General features: G+C 36.2%; 1 protein-coding gene across 1 annotated transcript in view; it reads right to left on the reverse strand.

Annotated features, from left to right (window-relative positions):
- The window catches only part of LOC108701849 (dynein heavy chain 11, axonemal-like), a 154,559-nt gene that overhangs the window by 19,534 nt on the left and 119,165 nt on the right, over nt 1-15,860 (reverse strand). Inside the window, exons 54-62 of the mRNA XM_018236864.2 lie at nt 14,425-14,547; nt 14,142-14,335; nt 13,299-13,447; nt 11,521-11,648; nt 9,940-10,167; nt 7,907-8,098; nt 6,665-6,784; nt 4,329-4,571; nt 763-945 (exon numbers count right to left, since the gene is read on the reverse strand). Coding sequence (XP_018092353.2) covers nt 763-945; nt 4,329-4,571; nt 6,665-6,784; nt 7,907-8,098; nt 9,940-10,167; nt 11,521-11,648; nt 13,299-13,447; nt 14,142-14,335; nt 14,425-14,547 — 1,560 coding nt within the window. The remainder of the gene's footprint in view (nt 1-762; nt 946-4,328; nt 4,572-6,664; nt 6,785-7,906; nt 8,099-9,939; nt 10,168-11,520; nt 11,649-13,298; nt 13,448-14,141; nt 14,336-14,424; nt 14,548-15,860) is intronic.

Here is a 15,860-nt window from a genome sequence, read left to right on the forward strand (position 1 = left end):
ATTTTAGGATAATGGAGGTCACATGACCTATATGGTGATTTCTAATAATTGTACATTTTACAATAGGGGTAATAGGGGTATATTGTTCCTGAAATATTGTCTCAAACTCACTCTTTTATGACACAAAGGTACATGGCTTCTAAGTAAGAAGCAAGTGGCCAATTTCTGTCTTTTTTTTGTATGCTGTTACCACCTATTACTTTTCAATCTTTATACTGTACCTAAACTCTTAATACTGTGAGTGTGTGACCGTTACATTGCTATGAGGGCTCCCAGAGAGTGATGCCTACTGTGAGTCCCCAACCATGGTACAGGTATGCTATCCATAATCCGGAGACCTGTTACCCAGAAAGCTCCAAATTACGGAAAGGCCATCTCCCATAGACTCCATTATAATCAAATAACTGAAATTTTAAAAAATGATTTCCCTTTTCTCTGTAATAAAACAATACCTTGTACTGGATCCTCACCAAGATATCATTAACCAGTTTTGGAAGAAAAACCAGCCTGTTGGGTTTAATAAATGTTTACTTGATTTTCTAGTAGACAATGTATAAAGAGCCAAATTACAGAAAGATCTATTACCTGGAAAACCCCAGTTTCCGAGCATTCTGGATAACAGGTCCCATACCTGCATAAGCAACCATATTAAAATCCAGCCTGTGAACTAGTGGCTAGCTGAGGTTTTGGACTCCTGTGAGCTTCAGATTCCCCAAGTTCCTAAATTAGCTATCTCAAAACTTTTATCATTCATATATATACCTTAAGACCAAGATCAAGCTCCTTTAGAGACCGTCTAATTTCATGTAACAGAGTGTTCATTCTCTCACATTCTTGGAAACAGACAAGAATGTATGGTGAGCGATCAGCTGTTTTTGATGTTATATCTGACATATTATATCCCTCTGGCAGTTTCTCTAAAATATCATCCAAAAGGGTTTTGACCTAAAAAAAATGAAAGCAGACTGAAATTAAAAAAAAAAACAACAAATTATACATTTTCATAGAACTGTTATATCAAACACCTTAGGAATGTATCTGAGTAGAAAGGTAAAATATAATATGTATATAAATATTGAAACAAGCATGCCACTGAAAGGTTCATAAAAACACTGGAGTAAATACATATGGGTAAGACTCAGTGTAAAGGGAATTAGAAAGGTGACATACAGATCACTTGTATCTGTCCTGGCATTTAAGTAGAGATGAAAGACAGCTTTGGTTCATTATAGCACCTTCCAATTCCAATATTGTAGAAATAATTATAAAGTTATTTTCATTTTCAAAAAAAGGTACACATATAGCAAAATCATTGTGTTTTTTATTTTTATACTCCTTTAACAGAGTTAAATTATTTATAGCAGTTGAATACTTAATATACTTAATGACAACAAGGTTTTGGCTTTTTTAAGTTTGCAGTGGAAAGCACCATGAAATATCTAATCTAAGTATTTAGTTCTAAACTTGTACTCCCAAAGGATTACATAGCTGAGTCCACTACTTATCAAAGGAAATCATTATACGTGAAAGTTTAATGAAGAGCGTGATTTTGATCAGAGGATAATCGGGAAGTGCAAACCTCAGGCACGGGAATGTTCATTAAATTGTTTATGATGAGCACTTGTTCATGTGGTATACATGCTGAGTTGAGGTTAATCTGTTATAGATTTCCTTTCTTTTTTATCGTGTAAATGGTAAATATCATTCAAACATGTGTTTTATTCCAACTGATTGAAACACAAAGGCTACCTTCCCCTGTCCCCTAATATATGAATGAAGATCTTTACATAGGGGCAGATGTATCAAAATGTGAGTTTAGAGCTTAATAAATAAAAACTCACCTATGCTGTATTCATTCCTATAGGTTTGTTAGAAGCGTTTTTATCAAATGGTGATCTCTAACTTTCACCCATTGATAAATATGCTTCTAAAAATCCCATAGGAATGAATAGAACTTGGGTGAGTTTTTATTTATTAAACTTTAAACTCACATTTTGATAAATCTGCCCCATAATGTACAGGCCTTTCAATAAACAAGACTTGTAAAGGTGGCCATACATGGGCAGATAAAGCTGCCGTTATCGGTCGTTTGGACCAATTTGACAGCTTATCTGCCCGTGTATCTTCCGACGGGTCTTCCCGATCAATATCTGGGCACGATATCGATTGGGAAGGTTTGATTTTTAACCGACCAACTCGTCGGAGCCCCTTGGCACATCGTAATTCGATCGTTCAGCCATACGGCCGAACGTTCGAATTACCCCCGATATAGCCATGCCGTTAGTGTCATATCGGGGAAAGATCCGCTCGTTTGGCGATGTCGCCAAACGAGCGGATCTTTGAGTTTATGGCAACCTTAAGTTGCATGTACATGTTGGTTTCAGTTTGCAGCAGCAGAACTTGCCCTTGCCCTTGGGCTTAAGGGCTCCAAGAGCAAAATAAATGTATTTGAAGGAATCTTGGCATCATTATAGAAAAGAATAGAACAGTAGAATAATGCAATAAATCAGTCCCTTAAGTGCTCACATTCATTTTGTTGATTTTGAACCAGTTCCAGTGCACACAGGAAAAAGACACTGACCTAAGGTGGGACTGCTGTGATTGCAACCTCAAGCATAAATCAAAAAAAAAAGAATAAGCACATTAAATAATGTGCCAACCTCTCATATTTTTAACTGGTGTTTCCAGTTCAATACTGTTTGGCTTCAGCATGTATATCCACAAGTGAGTAATAGTGAACATGGGACAGCACAAGAAGACCTGTTTTATTATTAGCTCATCTCCTGTTAGGGGTGTGTTTACAGGATTATGGGTATAAATAAGCGAGTGACATCAGCCAAATATAACTATTATTTACCTAAAGTACTGCATTTCCTTTTCAAAATAAACATGGCTCTGTGCCTTCCACCTTATCTTTTTATTGTTGCCCTATGTTTCTTTAAAGGAGAGCCAAACCTTTTTTCTTAAAAACCCCTACCCCCTTCCCTACATAGACCCCCCCCCCTGCTCCAGCCTAGCCTAGGTGTAAACTTCGTAATTATTAACCCTAACTCTTTACTTACCTATCTTTGCAGATTCAGCGCAGCGAAGCTCACGGGTGCCATTTTCCGGCTCTTTGGTAATCTTCAGCTCTTCTTCCAGCGATTCGCCAATTTCTGTGACATGCGTAATTGTCAAAAACTGGAAGACTGCTCCAACTGCGCATGTGCCGATACGGCGATTACTTCCCGAAGAAGACTGAAGAGCTGAAGATGGCGCCCGTGAGCTCTGCTGCACTGAATCTGCAAAGATAGGTAAGTAAAGAGTTAGGGTTAATTACGAAGTTTACACCTAGGCTGGGCGGGAGCAGAGGGGGGGTCAATGTAGGGTAGGGGGTAGGGGTTTTAAAGAAAAAAGGTTTGATTCTCCTTTAAAGGAACAGTAACACCAAAAAATTAAAGTGTTTTAAGGGAATGACAATATAATATAGTGTTGCCTTGCACTGGTGTGTTTGTTTCAGAAACACAACTATCCTTCTCCTTTTTCAGATTTAAATAGCTGCCCCCTGGATACACAGCAGCTTGTTTATGTCAACTATTGTATATTTTCTGAAGCAAATACATCAGTTTTACCAGTACGGGCAATACTAACGCTTTCATTTTTTTGGTGTTACTGTTCATTGAAACGATTGCACTCTCAAGCCCACCTTAAGGTAAGGTTGTAATAATATGACCGATATTGTTAACAAATAATATGGATGTAGCCCACGTAATGTGTGCATCTGGCATGCTTGTCTCATTATTCCTTTAAAAGGGGTGGTGTTTAAAAATAGAAATAGAACAAAAATAGATATACAACACAGATGTCACCAAAAGGGACCAAAATAATATATATCTTCTAGGTTTACTGAACACAGTACAGGTATGGGATCTGTGATCTGGAAATCTGTTATCCAAAAAGCTCTGAATTATGGGAAGGCCATCTCCCATAGACTCTATTTTATCAAAATAATCCAGATTTTTCAAAATGATTTCCTTTATCTCTGTTATAATAAAACAGTAGCTTGTACTTTATCCCAATTTAGAAACAATGAATCCATATTGGAGGCAAAACAATAAAATTAGGTTTATTTAATGTTTAAATGATTCTCTAGTAGACAAGGTATGAAGATCCAAATTACAGAAAGATCCATTATCTAGAAAACCCCAGGTCCCGAGTATTCTGGAAAACAGGTCCCATACCTGTACTGTACAACTTTTTCTATGTGCAGTTACATTTATTAGATGCTAAAAATCTTAGTGAGTAGAGCTATACCAAGCAATGAAAAGATACAACCCTATCTTACCAACCTTCTCCTCTTCTGTCTGTGCTGCTCCTTCGCCGATGATAGAATCCCGAGACTGCAATTCCAGCAGTATACGGAAAAGGTTATCCGAAGTCACTGTTAAGAATTCAATTTCTGCATTTGGGTGAAGGCCGTAATGGATAGGACTCTCTGGAGGCAACATCTCATCAATGTATGTGTGGTAACCTTGATAATCTAGATTAGAAGGTACAACAAATCCAGGAGCCAAGGCAAGCTTCCTATCAAACTAAAAGGGAAAAAATAAATGTAAAAGGACATTGAGTCACAATAATGAACGCATAGGAAATGTTATTAATTTATGAAATTTCCAAATGGACATTATATAGAAGAAAGTGAAAGCAACATAATATAAAGGTTTGATTGGCATCAAACGTCTCTGGTGGCTCTTTTATTTTTTTTTTGTTATTGTTTTTCCTTTTTTCTCTTCTCTTTGTTTGCTATGGATTCTTAAGATTGAGCTAAAATGAGTCTCATTGAATTTGACAGAAAACAGAAATAATCCTTCCAGGCGGGGTTGCTTAAGATCTAAGTTTCATCTGCGCCCACCAGCAGGATCTCCATTCTTAATTCTCTTGTCCTAGCAATTCTTTTCAGGCTTTGTTACAAGAGATCAAGAGGATGTCCAATTCAAAGCGTGCTGGTGCTTGTGCTCCATGCGGCAAGATGGACTTACTTACAGCATGAATAAATATTTAGGGTCAAGCATTTCAAGACTTGAAATAAAGGGTGGCATCATATCTTAGAACGCATGGGGTCAGTTTTAATCTGTCTAATCAAACCTTTCTATATAATAATGTACAGTCTTTGTTGGATTGGCAGCAGGTTGTTTAGGGAACATTGTTAGTTTTTATTGATTCCCCATGAAATAATTAAATAAGGGAAAACATTTATTTTGTGAAAGTGATATGACCTATGCTCTCCTGACTGTTCTTTATAGCAGGACAGTGTGGTCTGGTATTGCTTGACATACTATTTGTAATGGTTAAATTAGTAAAAGGCAGTATCCACATCCTGTATTGCCCGATTTGAAATTCATTTAGATACATTTTTCAGATGGCAATAGTTTCCATGCAGCGCCTATCGAAATTTATTTCAACTCTAAATGTAACTTCCACCAGTAAGTAAATCACAGTGCCTTACCTCCCACCAATCATATAAAGGTAGTGGTTGTATGGAAAGCAGCAAAAATGAAAAAGGTTCAATGGCAAAAAGGACTCCGGCTTATTATTTCATAAATATTCGCAAAGGGTAATCAAGGCATTAAGTCAACTGGTTAGGTCCAGATTTATGCCACTGGATAATAATGGTGCATTTCCCATATCCCCAAAAAACTAAAAACATATACAAGTATAGGATCTATTATCCCGAATGCTTTCAACCTGGGAATTAATTGGATAAGGAATCTTCCATAATTTGGATCTCCATACGTAAGTTTGCTTAAATCCATTAAAACCATAAAATACTCAATAGGATTTTTTATTAACAATATGGATTCATGTAGCTTAGTTATCATCAAGTACAAGCTACTGTTTTATTATTATCATAGAGAAAAAGAAAATCATTTTTACAAATGTCTATTTGCTTCAAATAGACTTTGTGGGGAGATGGGCTTTTTCAAAATTCAGAGCCTTCTGGAGATAAGGGATTCCAAACCTGTAAATAGCCACATATGATAAGCCGTCAACTAAACAATGTCTATGGTGTTTTATGCACGTTTCTGCTTTTATATGTATTAATTATGTTTATCTCAGTGGGATGTGACCACCTATCCTAACTGCTTGTTTTGCTCTACTTGTCTGTGTATGGGCTGGAATCCACCTGCAGCCAATCTGAGTAAATGTTCACAACACAATGCGTAACAGAGCTATATTCCATAGAAAGAGTAAGCAAAATTGAAAATTGCCTTTTTATCAAACATAGTTCATAACCAGTTTAATTGATAAACCAATAGCTTTGATAATATAATGATATCATTAAAGTGGTGTCAATGTCCAGTCCAGTCAATGTCTCCACAGTAGCTGTTTTAATATGTAAAGAAGCGGGTGCTTGTCTGTGATTTCAGATGAAATAAAAATGACAATTATATAAACTTGATTTAGTTTTCATTCATTTTTGGCATTCTGCCATGCTGTGTATGTTATATGTGGGTAACAAATGTGTACTGTGCTTTGAAGTCGAGTCTGCTGTAACTAGTTCAGGAGAAAAAAAAATATCTGGGGAACATAATACACATCTGTTTGTGAAAGACGAAATGATCATATTTCAGAGCCCAGTAGAGAGCGCTGTAGCTCTGGAAACCCACTTGCTGCATGTGATTACCTGATTTGGTTGCATGTATTCTTCCAAGTACGTACAGCACAGTCTCCTGTCCCAGTCGTCTGTTATATGACCACCATACATTATCTCTCCAAACAAGTAACGCAGATCTTCCCAAGGCACCTGCGAGGGAGAATCAGAAAACCGATATAAACCAGGAATCAGGAAGATTGTTCTCATATGAAAAAAATATATATTTATTTGCAGAAGTCTTCTGCAATTTTCACTAATGCTAAAATATATTAACATTTAAAAAAAATTCTCCCAGAAGATACTGGTACTACAGATCTACGCTTGAGAAAATGCGGCTTCTCCTAAATGTAACCTGAAATCCATAAAAGTGTGTAATAAATTGTTTTGTATAATGTATTATCTGCAGTGTACTACAGTGAATATTCTGTGTGCTTTTTTAAGCATTTTGGTATATCGTTAGCACTGCCTATTTTGTTCTATGATGTTTCTTTGTACCTATATCTGGTTCTTTAGTGTGCCAGCTCTTGGGACAACACCAGTTTAGCAACTGCTTACTGATAGGATGAGTATGGACTTTAAACTGCAAGCTCTTTGGACAATGGCAGACACCTGTTTCTTTCCCTGCTACTTGCTTTATATATGACCAATAAGTGATGACAGCAGTATGGGGGAATCCGGGGGTTGGTTAAAGAGCAGGACAGAGAGAAAAGTATTTGTCCTGGTTGGTGAGCAGAGGGAGTCCTGGCAATGCAGTTTGGGAGGGGGCCCTATCTGAAGAAGGAAAAAGTTACATCATTCAGAGATATTAAGCCCTTCATCTGTTGCTGAAATTCAACTTTGTTAGGAGGCTGGGCATTGAAATGCAATGACAACTGGAGGTCTGGATAGCTCTATATAAGTATGTGAAATATCTTATACACTAGATTTTTTTATAATCTGGTAACCATATTTCAAGGCACAAAATTACTAGGAGAAAGCTCCCAGCAAGCATTTTGTAGCACGGAAACTGCCTTATGTACTAACGTCTGGGCTGTGTGTGTGTGTAAATTCTCTTCTCAGCCTGTGATTGTTACTTTTCAGATTGAACTAGGAAATTGCTGCATTTACAGAGAAACAAAGGCAAAGAATTAGCAATATTTACACACACATGCAATTGCTAGAAATTCATGGAAATCATTTCAACATATCAATGGATCTTTTGCAATAGTGTGCATAGTACTGACAGTCAGAACAGAATAGTTGTATTTTATTGGGTGAATAGAAGATTGGTACCTGGGCATTTGCCTCCAAATAGTTGTACAGAATACTGACAGATATTGTGAGATCACCAATGCTAAAGGGGTATTTCCTGTTCCACCCTTGGGGTCCAAACTTTCGGCGCTCAGCAACACAAGCATGGAAATAACATAGAGAAAACAAAATGCTCTTAAACTCCTGCTCTCGGGTGCATTGATCAAGTATGTTCTGTGGAAAAAATAAAATCAGCATTGTTAGTGCACAAAGGCTTTCCTTGTAAATTGTAAAGCCGGCTGCGCTAGTAACACCTCTATACCCTCAAACTCATCATTATATCTTAACATTGGGATGTTCTTCTATTGTCATGTTACTCTGTTGGGTTTACAAATCAATAGTACAATCTATAAATACCTGTATACAAAGTAAAAATCAATTACAATTTTCAAAGAGCTACTGTGACCGTTGGATCGCTTCAGAACATGCTTACAGTGATGCACAGTGCTTTACAGTGATGGATTCCAAACATTATTGCACAGGAAATACACTATTTAGTGTGATATGTGTTTGTTTCTTTTTTGCCCCCCCCCATTTAATGTAACTGCTCTTATATGTCCATTAAGTGTATATAGTAACTCTACAGATCTGTTCAATTTCCTGAAAAATTTGAAACTATGGGAGTATTTGCGAAATGGCAAAAAATTTGCAAAACACATTAAAGTCTTTTTGTTGCGGCAAGTTTTTTATAGCAAAATTAATTCTGTGGGTTTTTTATCGTGGCACTTTTTGGGCTACCAATAAAACATTTTTTTCTTTAATTTTTGTTTCAAAAAGTAAGCAAATCTGCCATGTTTTGCTTTCTGTCAAATTTCACAAACTGGTGTCAAAATTCACAGAATTGCATTGGAAGGCAAAAACATATAAATTGTTCGCTCAGTATACTGCTACACACAAGCCCTATATTATTAGAGGACCTCCTATCCACTATGATACAACGGTGGTTTTTCAATAGAAAAAAAGACTCCCATGTTGCCAAATTCTTAAAAACATGTCTGATTTTTGACATTACCTCTGGTCGACTGGTAATGGTATCTACTAACTATTGCTGTTTAACCAAAGAGTACCATCTATAGTTTATATATTGCTGGCTTACTGACTCAGAGACAACTATGACTAAGTACCAGAGGGTACGAAACGCGTATGGTGGGCCATGTGGGGTCAGTATGTATCAAACTTTTTAATGTGAATATTAATAAATAATTCATTTTTATTATAAATAAGCCTTGGGACATATATCTTCTGATATAACTTTTTGGCTGCCTTTGGATTTGGGGCATGTCCCTCTGGCTTGGTCAAAGACTCACAGAAATCAGCTGTATGGACTCCCGATTAGAAAATAATTTATGGCTTACTGACACAGGCACAACTGATAAATCCATCAATAGATAATATTTGGGTGCTCAAATTCTATCGGGGGAGGATAATATGATGGAAGCAATTTTCTTGTCTACCAAAATTTGCTCATCGCTTAAGATAAGCTTATTATTTAGGAAAAGGAACTATAAATAATAAACTAATATTATGGCTGTAAGCTCCAATAAGACTTTGTTCCAGATAGTTGGATAGATGGGTGATTTACTTTAATCACTGATGCAAGTTCAAGAGCAAAAACGCTTCTGTGCCCCACCTGTCCACTCCTCATAAATACAGCACTGCTAAACACAGACTGACCATAGGTCTCCAACTTCATTTATTGCACTTTGCAATCTGTTGTAACCTGGTAACATAGTATATATGGTGATAGTACTAGTATACCATTGCTAAGAAAAATTTTGGTAAACAAGAGGTTAAACATCCAAAGACCTTCAAGTTGTTAGTGTTTAACCATATATATGACCTATATAAAACAGAAGCAGATTTATTTAAACATACACTTCTAGACTTCTGTAGATTTTTCAAACTGGATCTAGAGTGACTAATCTAATCATTAATATATTGAATATCTGCTGCAAATAAACAACTGTGCTGTGTGTGCAGGATTTATTATTGTAAAATAGTAGGATTTTACTGACCTGATCAAAGTTATCCAGAGCAGAGTGCAGATTAGCCAGCATTCCAGTTGGGGGTTCGTTGGTAATTTTAATAGCATTTTCTAAGATCCCTTGTGGGATAATATGTTCCTTATGTGTAGGGGCAGGTTCTGCACTCATGAACACGCGGTAGTCTGAATGGCTTTCCTCGCTATACTTTTCCAGTAGTTTCTCCAGAGTGCTTAGCCACTTGGCTACAAGGTGAATATTCTGAAAAAGTAAGAATACTTTCACTACAAATGTACTGTATCAAGGAAAATTGTATCCAGTATGAGATACATATTTGTAATGTTGTTTTATTATTACTGATTATTCTAAGGCAGTATTGGGCTGGAAGGCGGAAAGATATTTACTACAAATTAGCAATATATAATAACTTTTCATAACTAGACTTTTCCCCAGTCAAACCCCTTAATTCTATACACACTATTTGTCCATTTTCTATATACCTCCCCGATACACTGCCTGTTTGTTGAATATGCAATAGCAGTAGATTCATGGCAAATCACTTCTGAAGCCGAATAAATTCCACAGGAACCCTTTTATTCAGAATGCTTGGAACCTGGGACTTTCCGGATAAGGGATCTTTCCATAATTTGGATCTCTATACCTTAAGTCTAATAAAAATCATTTAAACATTAATTAAACCCAATAGTATTATTGTGCCTCCAATACGGATAAATGATATCCTAGTTGGGGGTCAAGTACAAGGCAATGTTTTATTATAAAAATGTAAGTATTTGATTAAAATGGAGTCTATGGGAGATGGCTTTTTCCCGTAATTCAGAGATTTCTGGATAATGGGTCCCATACCTGTATATAATATACCAACCACACTTGTGATGAAGATAAGGATAGACTGCCTTTGACTAAGTGTCATTAGGGCATGAAACGCGTAAGGCAGTAAACTTTTTGTGCAGAATGCAGAATGTCTTTGTAGTTTTCAAGGATAAGGGTTGGGACAGATTACCACTGTTCTTGAATGTGAGATAACAAAACAGTGGATGATGCTGGTGCATTGTGTGTAGGGGAAACATATTGAAGACTTGGCATCATGTGATTTAAAATATTTAAAAAAAAAAAAAAAAGGTTCTGAGATTTTGTTTATGCAGAAGAATTAAGGCAGAAACAAGGACTAGGCAGAGCAGTCCTCCTTTATAAAATATATAGCCCCTCAGTGGATCTGGATCCCACTAAATTCTAAATGTAATAATTGAGAAGAACAGCGTTAAATAAAATTATTTGAAGAACCCCAACAAATATATAAAGTAATTGCACAATTGTGTCTACACTGCCGTAGTAAATATAACCCAGAGAACTGAATTGTGCTGCATGTAAACTGGGCAAGCTGACACTGCATCGGTTGAGATCAATCATCTTCCAAAAGAGAGGAAATACTGTGCTGAGTCTAAACAAGGTGAATCGCTCTTGTCATTGTAAAACTGTTTGGATGCGCAGCCAATTTCATTCCGCAAGCACATTCTGTCCAAGGAGACAGCATTATTCTTTCTGGTTTCTTAGCCCTGTGCTGAAGCACTCATATAATGAATACCATCAACTTACTTGAAGTATAACCCAGTGACCTTCTTTTGATGCCTTCTCCATAGCTATTTCTGCTATAACTTCCTGCCCTTGACCCAAAGAGATATTGTGAAGTTTTCCTGACTCAATGGTAAATCCAAGTCTATCCCCTAAAGAGAACAGGCAACAAAATCAATCAAAAAACATTCACAAATGAGAGCAGGGAAAGGGAATGGGAACAATGAACTGGGAAAAGGATCTCATTCTATTGCAGAACAGTAAACAATAACATCTTGTGAGTGTATATTAAAAGGAATTGAAATTGTGTGCTTCTGGTTTAACCCAGCAACAACAAGAAACAACTATTTGGAAATATATATTTCTCTGTGTGTGTAAAATCTGTGAAAAAGAATATATAGTGAACTACCCTACACTTACAAAATCAGTTAAATGTGCAAATAAATGAGTGTACCGGGGAGATATAATATATAGTACACAGGGCAGGACTGGCACATACAATAGGTGGAACATGGTCTTAGACACCTTCAGTTGCCTGTGATTCAAGTGGCACAAAAGTAATTGCATACATTTCATGTGCATTGCGTGTGTCATTTTCAAAATCATCAACATTTTTCTTGCCATTAATAATTTTGTTGACAAAATTTAAAAATTATGCATAAAATAATGGAATTTTAGCAACATTTTACTATTTTGTTGAAATGTCCAAACCAACTTCAAGTATTTCACTTTTTAGATTGATTAAAACTTTGTAAAGTTTTCTAAATTTGTATTTGGGGACACATTTATTAAAGTAGACATATAGCATACGTGAAAATCCCCTAATCGTGTAGGCAATAATAAATAATATATGGAACCAGTTTCATTCTGGGCTAAAAATGTCATTAATTTTAAAAATGACCCATTTAGTGAAACTTCTCATAGATCCAGCATGGTCCTTGTCTGTATTCAATTAAGGGGTGGGCATGTCCTAATGGTCCCTGTTTCAAACATAGTAGGAGGTGGACAGCCAATCATAGCCCTGCATTCACATAGGCAAACAGGCTACAGTTCCCTGTTAAGTCGGTCTAGTTGCCGATTCATTCCTATAAAACACTGAGTACCACTGAATCCCCTGCACAGATTGAGAAAGTGGAACAGATGTGAGGGACTAATAGGTTTTTAGGGGAAATATTCAGTTTGAAACATAACTTCTAAGCACATTCCTTTTATATTTAGATGAGCATTATCCATTGGCAGATTCTTATTTTTAACATAGTAAGTTCAATTTAAGGTCACAGTCCACCAAAAGGAAATTCTGCTGCATATTTATGATATTTATGATATCAATAGGTGAAAGTAAGAGTCAAACTCTGATAAATATGCCTGTAAAAATCTCATAGAAAGGAAAAGACTGTAGCCCAATAGTAGACTATGGTGAGCTCTGTTTTATTCCTAAAACCATAGGGCTTTTTATTAACATGGTAAAAAAATTAACAATTGCAGTTGGCAATAGCAACCAATCAGCAATTAGGTTTGAATGCAAATATTTGTCGCTTCAGGGATTCTAGGTATAAACTTGGAATTAGAACAAATGTCTCTAAACAGTAAAGACTCTTTATCTGAATAGCATATGGGTTTTACAGGGCTGCTTGGAGAAGCCTGTCTCTAATTCCAATATGATGATGGGAGAGGTAACAAAGCTTAGCCAAGGTAAAGACAATAAACCACAAAATTATTCAAATCCAAAAAAATAAGAAATCTAGATGTCTAACGTGTAAGACAATATCACAAGGCTAAATTAAACAGTGTGCAGTTCCTACCTAGTGACTCAACATCTTTTAGTGGATCCACTCCAGGGGAGAGGATGAAAAAGATGACTGTACCAGGACCACTCTCCTGAAATGACTTGGAAAATTCTGTCTTGCGTGTCTCCACGTATTTGGTTCCAAGTTTTTCGCCAACAAAGTTTCTGCATAAATATAGGTTGTACAGAACATATTACTCCAAACTATTAGTACAATACATTCTGCAAATAGAGGTAATAGGAATGCACATCTGCTAGATAGATAATGTGTATTTAATTAAATGTATTTCAATAAAAAGTATATATTAATATGTTAAAAGCTTTGCAGAAGGCTTCTTTGTGGAGGCTGTTCAAACAGTGTGTAGGTGTGGCTTAGCGGAACAACCTCAAGTGAAGGAGCCGCCATTTGGAAATCCACAAACCAAGTCAACAAACATCACATTTCTTATTTGAAAGTCATTTCTGATTGTGATGATCTGGGGAATAATTTATGGGACCCAGTACTCTTTCTTTTGTATGCAAGTCCAACATGTTTATCTTTAAGCATAATGGGTGGTAGACTAAAGCAGCATGGGCAGAACAGTGGATACACAAGTATGGTATGAAGCCTGTTTTGTAAACTGCCAGTATCAATAACAGAATGAACCAGGTAGTTACAGGAGACTAAACTGTACTGCACATAAATCATCTTATCTCTGATACACCATTTATAAAGTAACTTCTACTATATAAAGTAAACAGTAAAAATGTTCCTAGCCTTGAGAAAGAGGAAACGCTCCATGTCTTGAGTATTGCCTGGAACCCTAGTTAATTAAACCATTGAGATAATGTATTTATAAAATAAAATTATCTTAAATACCTGACTGCATACGTCATTCGGTCTGGTCGAATCGCACGCATCATTATCATCTTCTGCAGAGAGCTTTTCGCTTTCCATTCTTGTGGTAATCTCTCTCTCTCTGGACATTCTGATTCAACAACTTTTTTCCAGCGTTTTGGAGATCCCTCAATATCTCTGTCCAGGCCTCGGAATTCATCCATAAAACTCATAGTCTGTATGATATCAAATTCACTCATGGTTGGGAAACTATAATTACTGCTGAATTTCATGGCGACGTTGCACTTAAATATACATATCCTACCTTAATCGCGCTCCAAGCAGAATTGGATAGAAACTCCAAGGGGCTGTTGTAGCTGTGGTCAACATTAAACCGAAGCAGGAAATCAAGTTCTTGAGCAGATATTTCTTTATTCATTAATAAAAGCTAAGGGAAAATAAGCAACAGTGCTAAAAATTTGAATTGGCTTTCAACAGGACAATTTAGCTTATTTTGTAATGTGTATTTATATTTAGTATATGCATGCAAACAGTATGAATATGGTTATTACAAATTATTATTAAACGTTGCATCTCAGATTTTTTTCAGTAACTGAGGGGAGGCAGAGCAGAAAGCAAGTGTACAGCTAAATTTTGAGAGCATGACACAGGCACAGCCTAAAACCCTACTCATACAAAGGGTATCTAATTCCTACCTGTAATAAATTAGTTGGTAGGTACAGGGTTTACTTTGCTCCCTGAGGTCAGTAGACCCTCTCCTTTCGATTGAAAAATAAATATATATACATATATATAATGATCCAGATGGTACCCGCACACCGTCACCGGATTTCACTTTTCGGGTGCTTGGTCAATGTAATATGTAAAATTCGAAGAGGACCAGCACTCACTTTTCAAAAGTCACAAATTTATTCACTGTGCCCCCAACGTTTTACAAGATATATATATAATAACAAAAAAAAATTTCTTTTGCTCGTCAATTCAAATCAGTTACTCTAACCGAGTCTGTTGAGTGCATTATTTTTGTTATTTTGTACACATTCTACCTGCATGCTGTGTTTTTGTTTGTTGAGTGTGCCTTCATGTTCCATAAACATATATATTTATATATATATTTGCAGAAAGAAGCGACACTCACAGGATGTTTTCAATGCAGGATAGTAGTGTATTTATTCCACTCAACGTTTCGATCCCCCACAGGGATCTTCGTCAGGAGATTAAAAAAAAAAAAAAAAAAAAAAAATATATATATATATATATATATATATATATATCTATATCCCTTTGAGAAAGGCTAGAGTGCTAGCCGAAACGTCAGCAAACTTTTTGCTTTAATACATTTTCACCTTATTTTTTTCATAAGACCTGAGAGTGCTCGCCTTCTTTATGGATATCTAGTTCTGATGCTGATAGCACCCAGGCACAGTGCACTTGCTACACGAGAAGTCTCTATCTTTGGGAGAAACAGTTTTTTAATAAAGTATGGTTATATATATGGTTATATGATATTTATCTGTAGTGATCTCTAGCTAATAAAATGAAATAAGCTGACTCTTGGGATAAGTATCACATCCAAAGTATTATTGCTGGAAGCTTTTTGGATGAACATTATGAGCTTTGGGAAAGTGATATGAGAAAAACATAATCTAAATCATTTGGCAGTCCAGATGGAATCTTTATCCAGTAAGATTCTAGCAACCAGTTTTAGTATACTGGTAACTATCCTGCTAACTCTTCTTG

Source organism: Xenopus laevis, chromosome 9_10L, assembly GCF_017654675.1.
Source record: "Xenopus laevis strain J_2021 chromosome 9_10L, Xenopus_laevis_v10.1, whole genome shotgun sequence".
Classification (NCBI taxonomy): Eukaryota; Metazoa; Chordata; class Amphibia; order Anura; family Pipidae; genus Xenopus; species Xenopus laevis.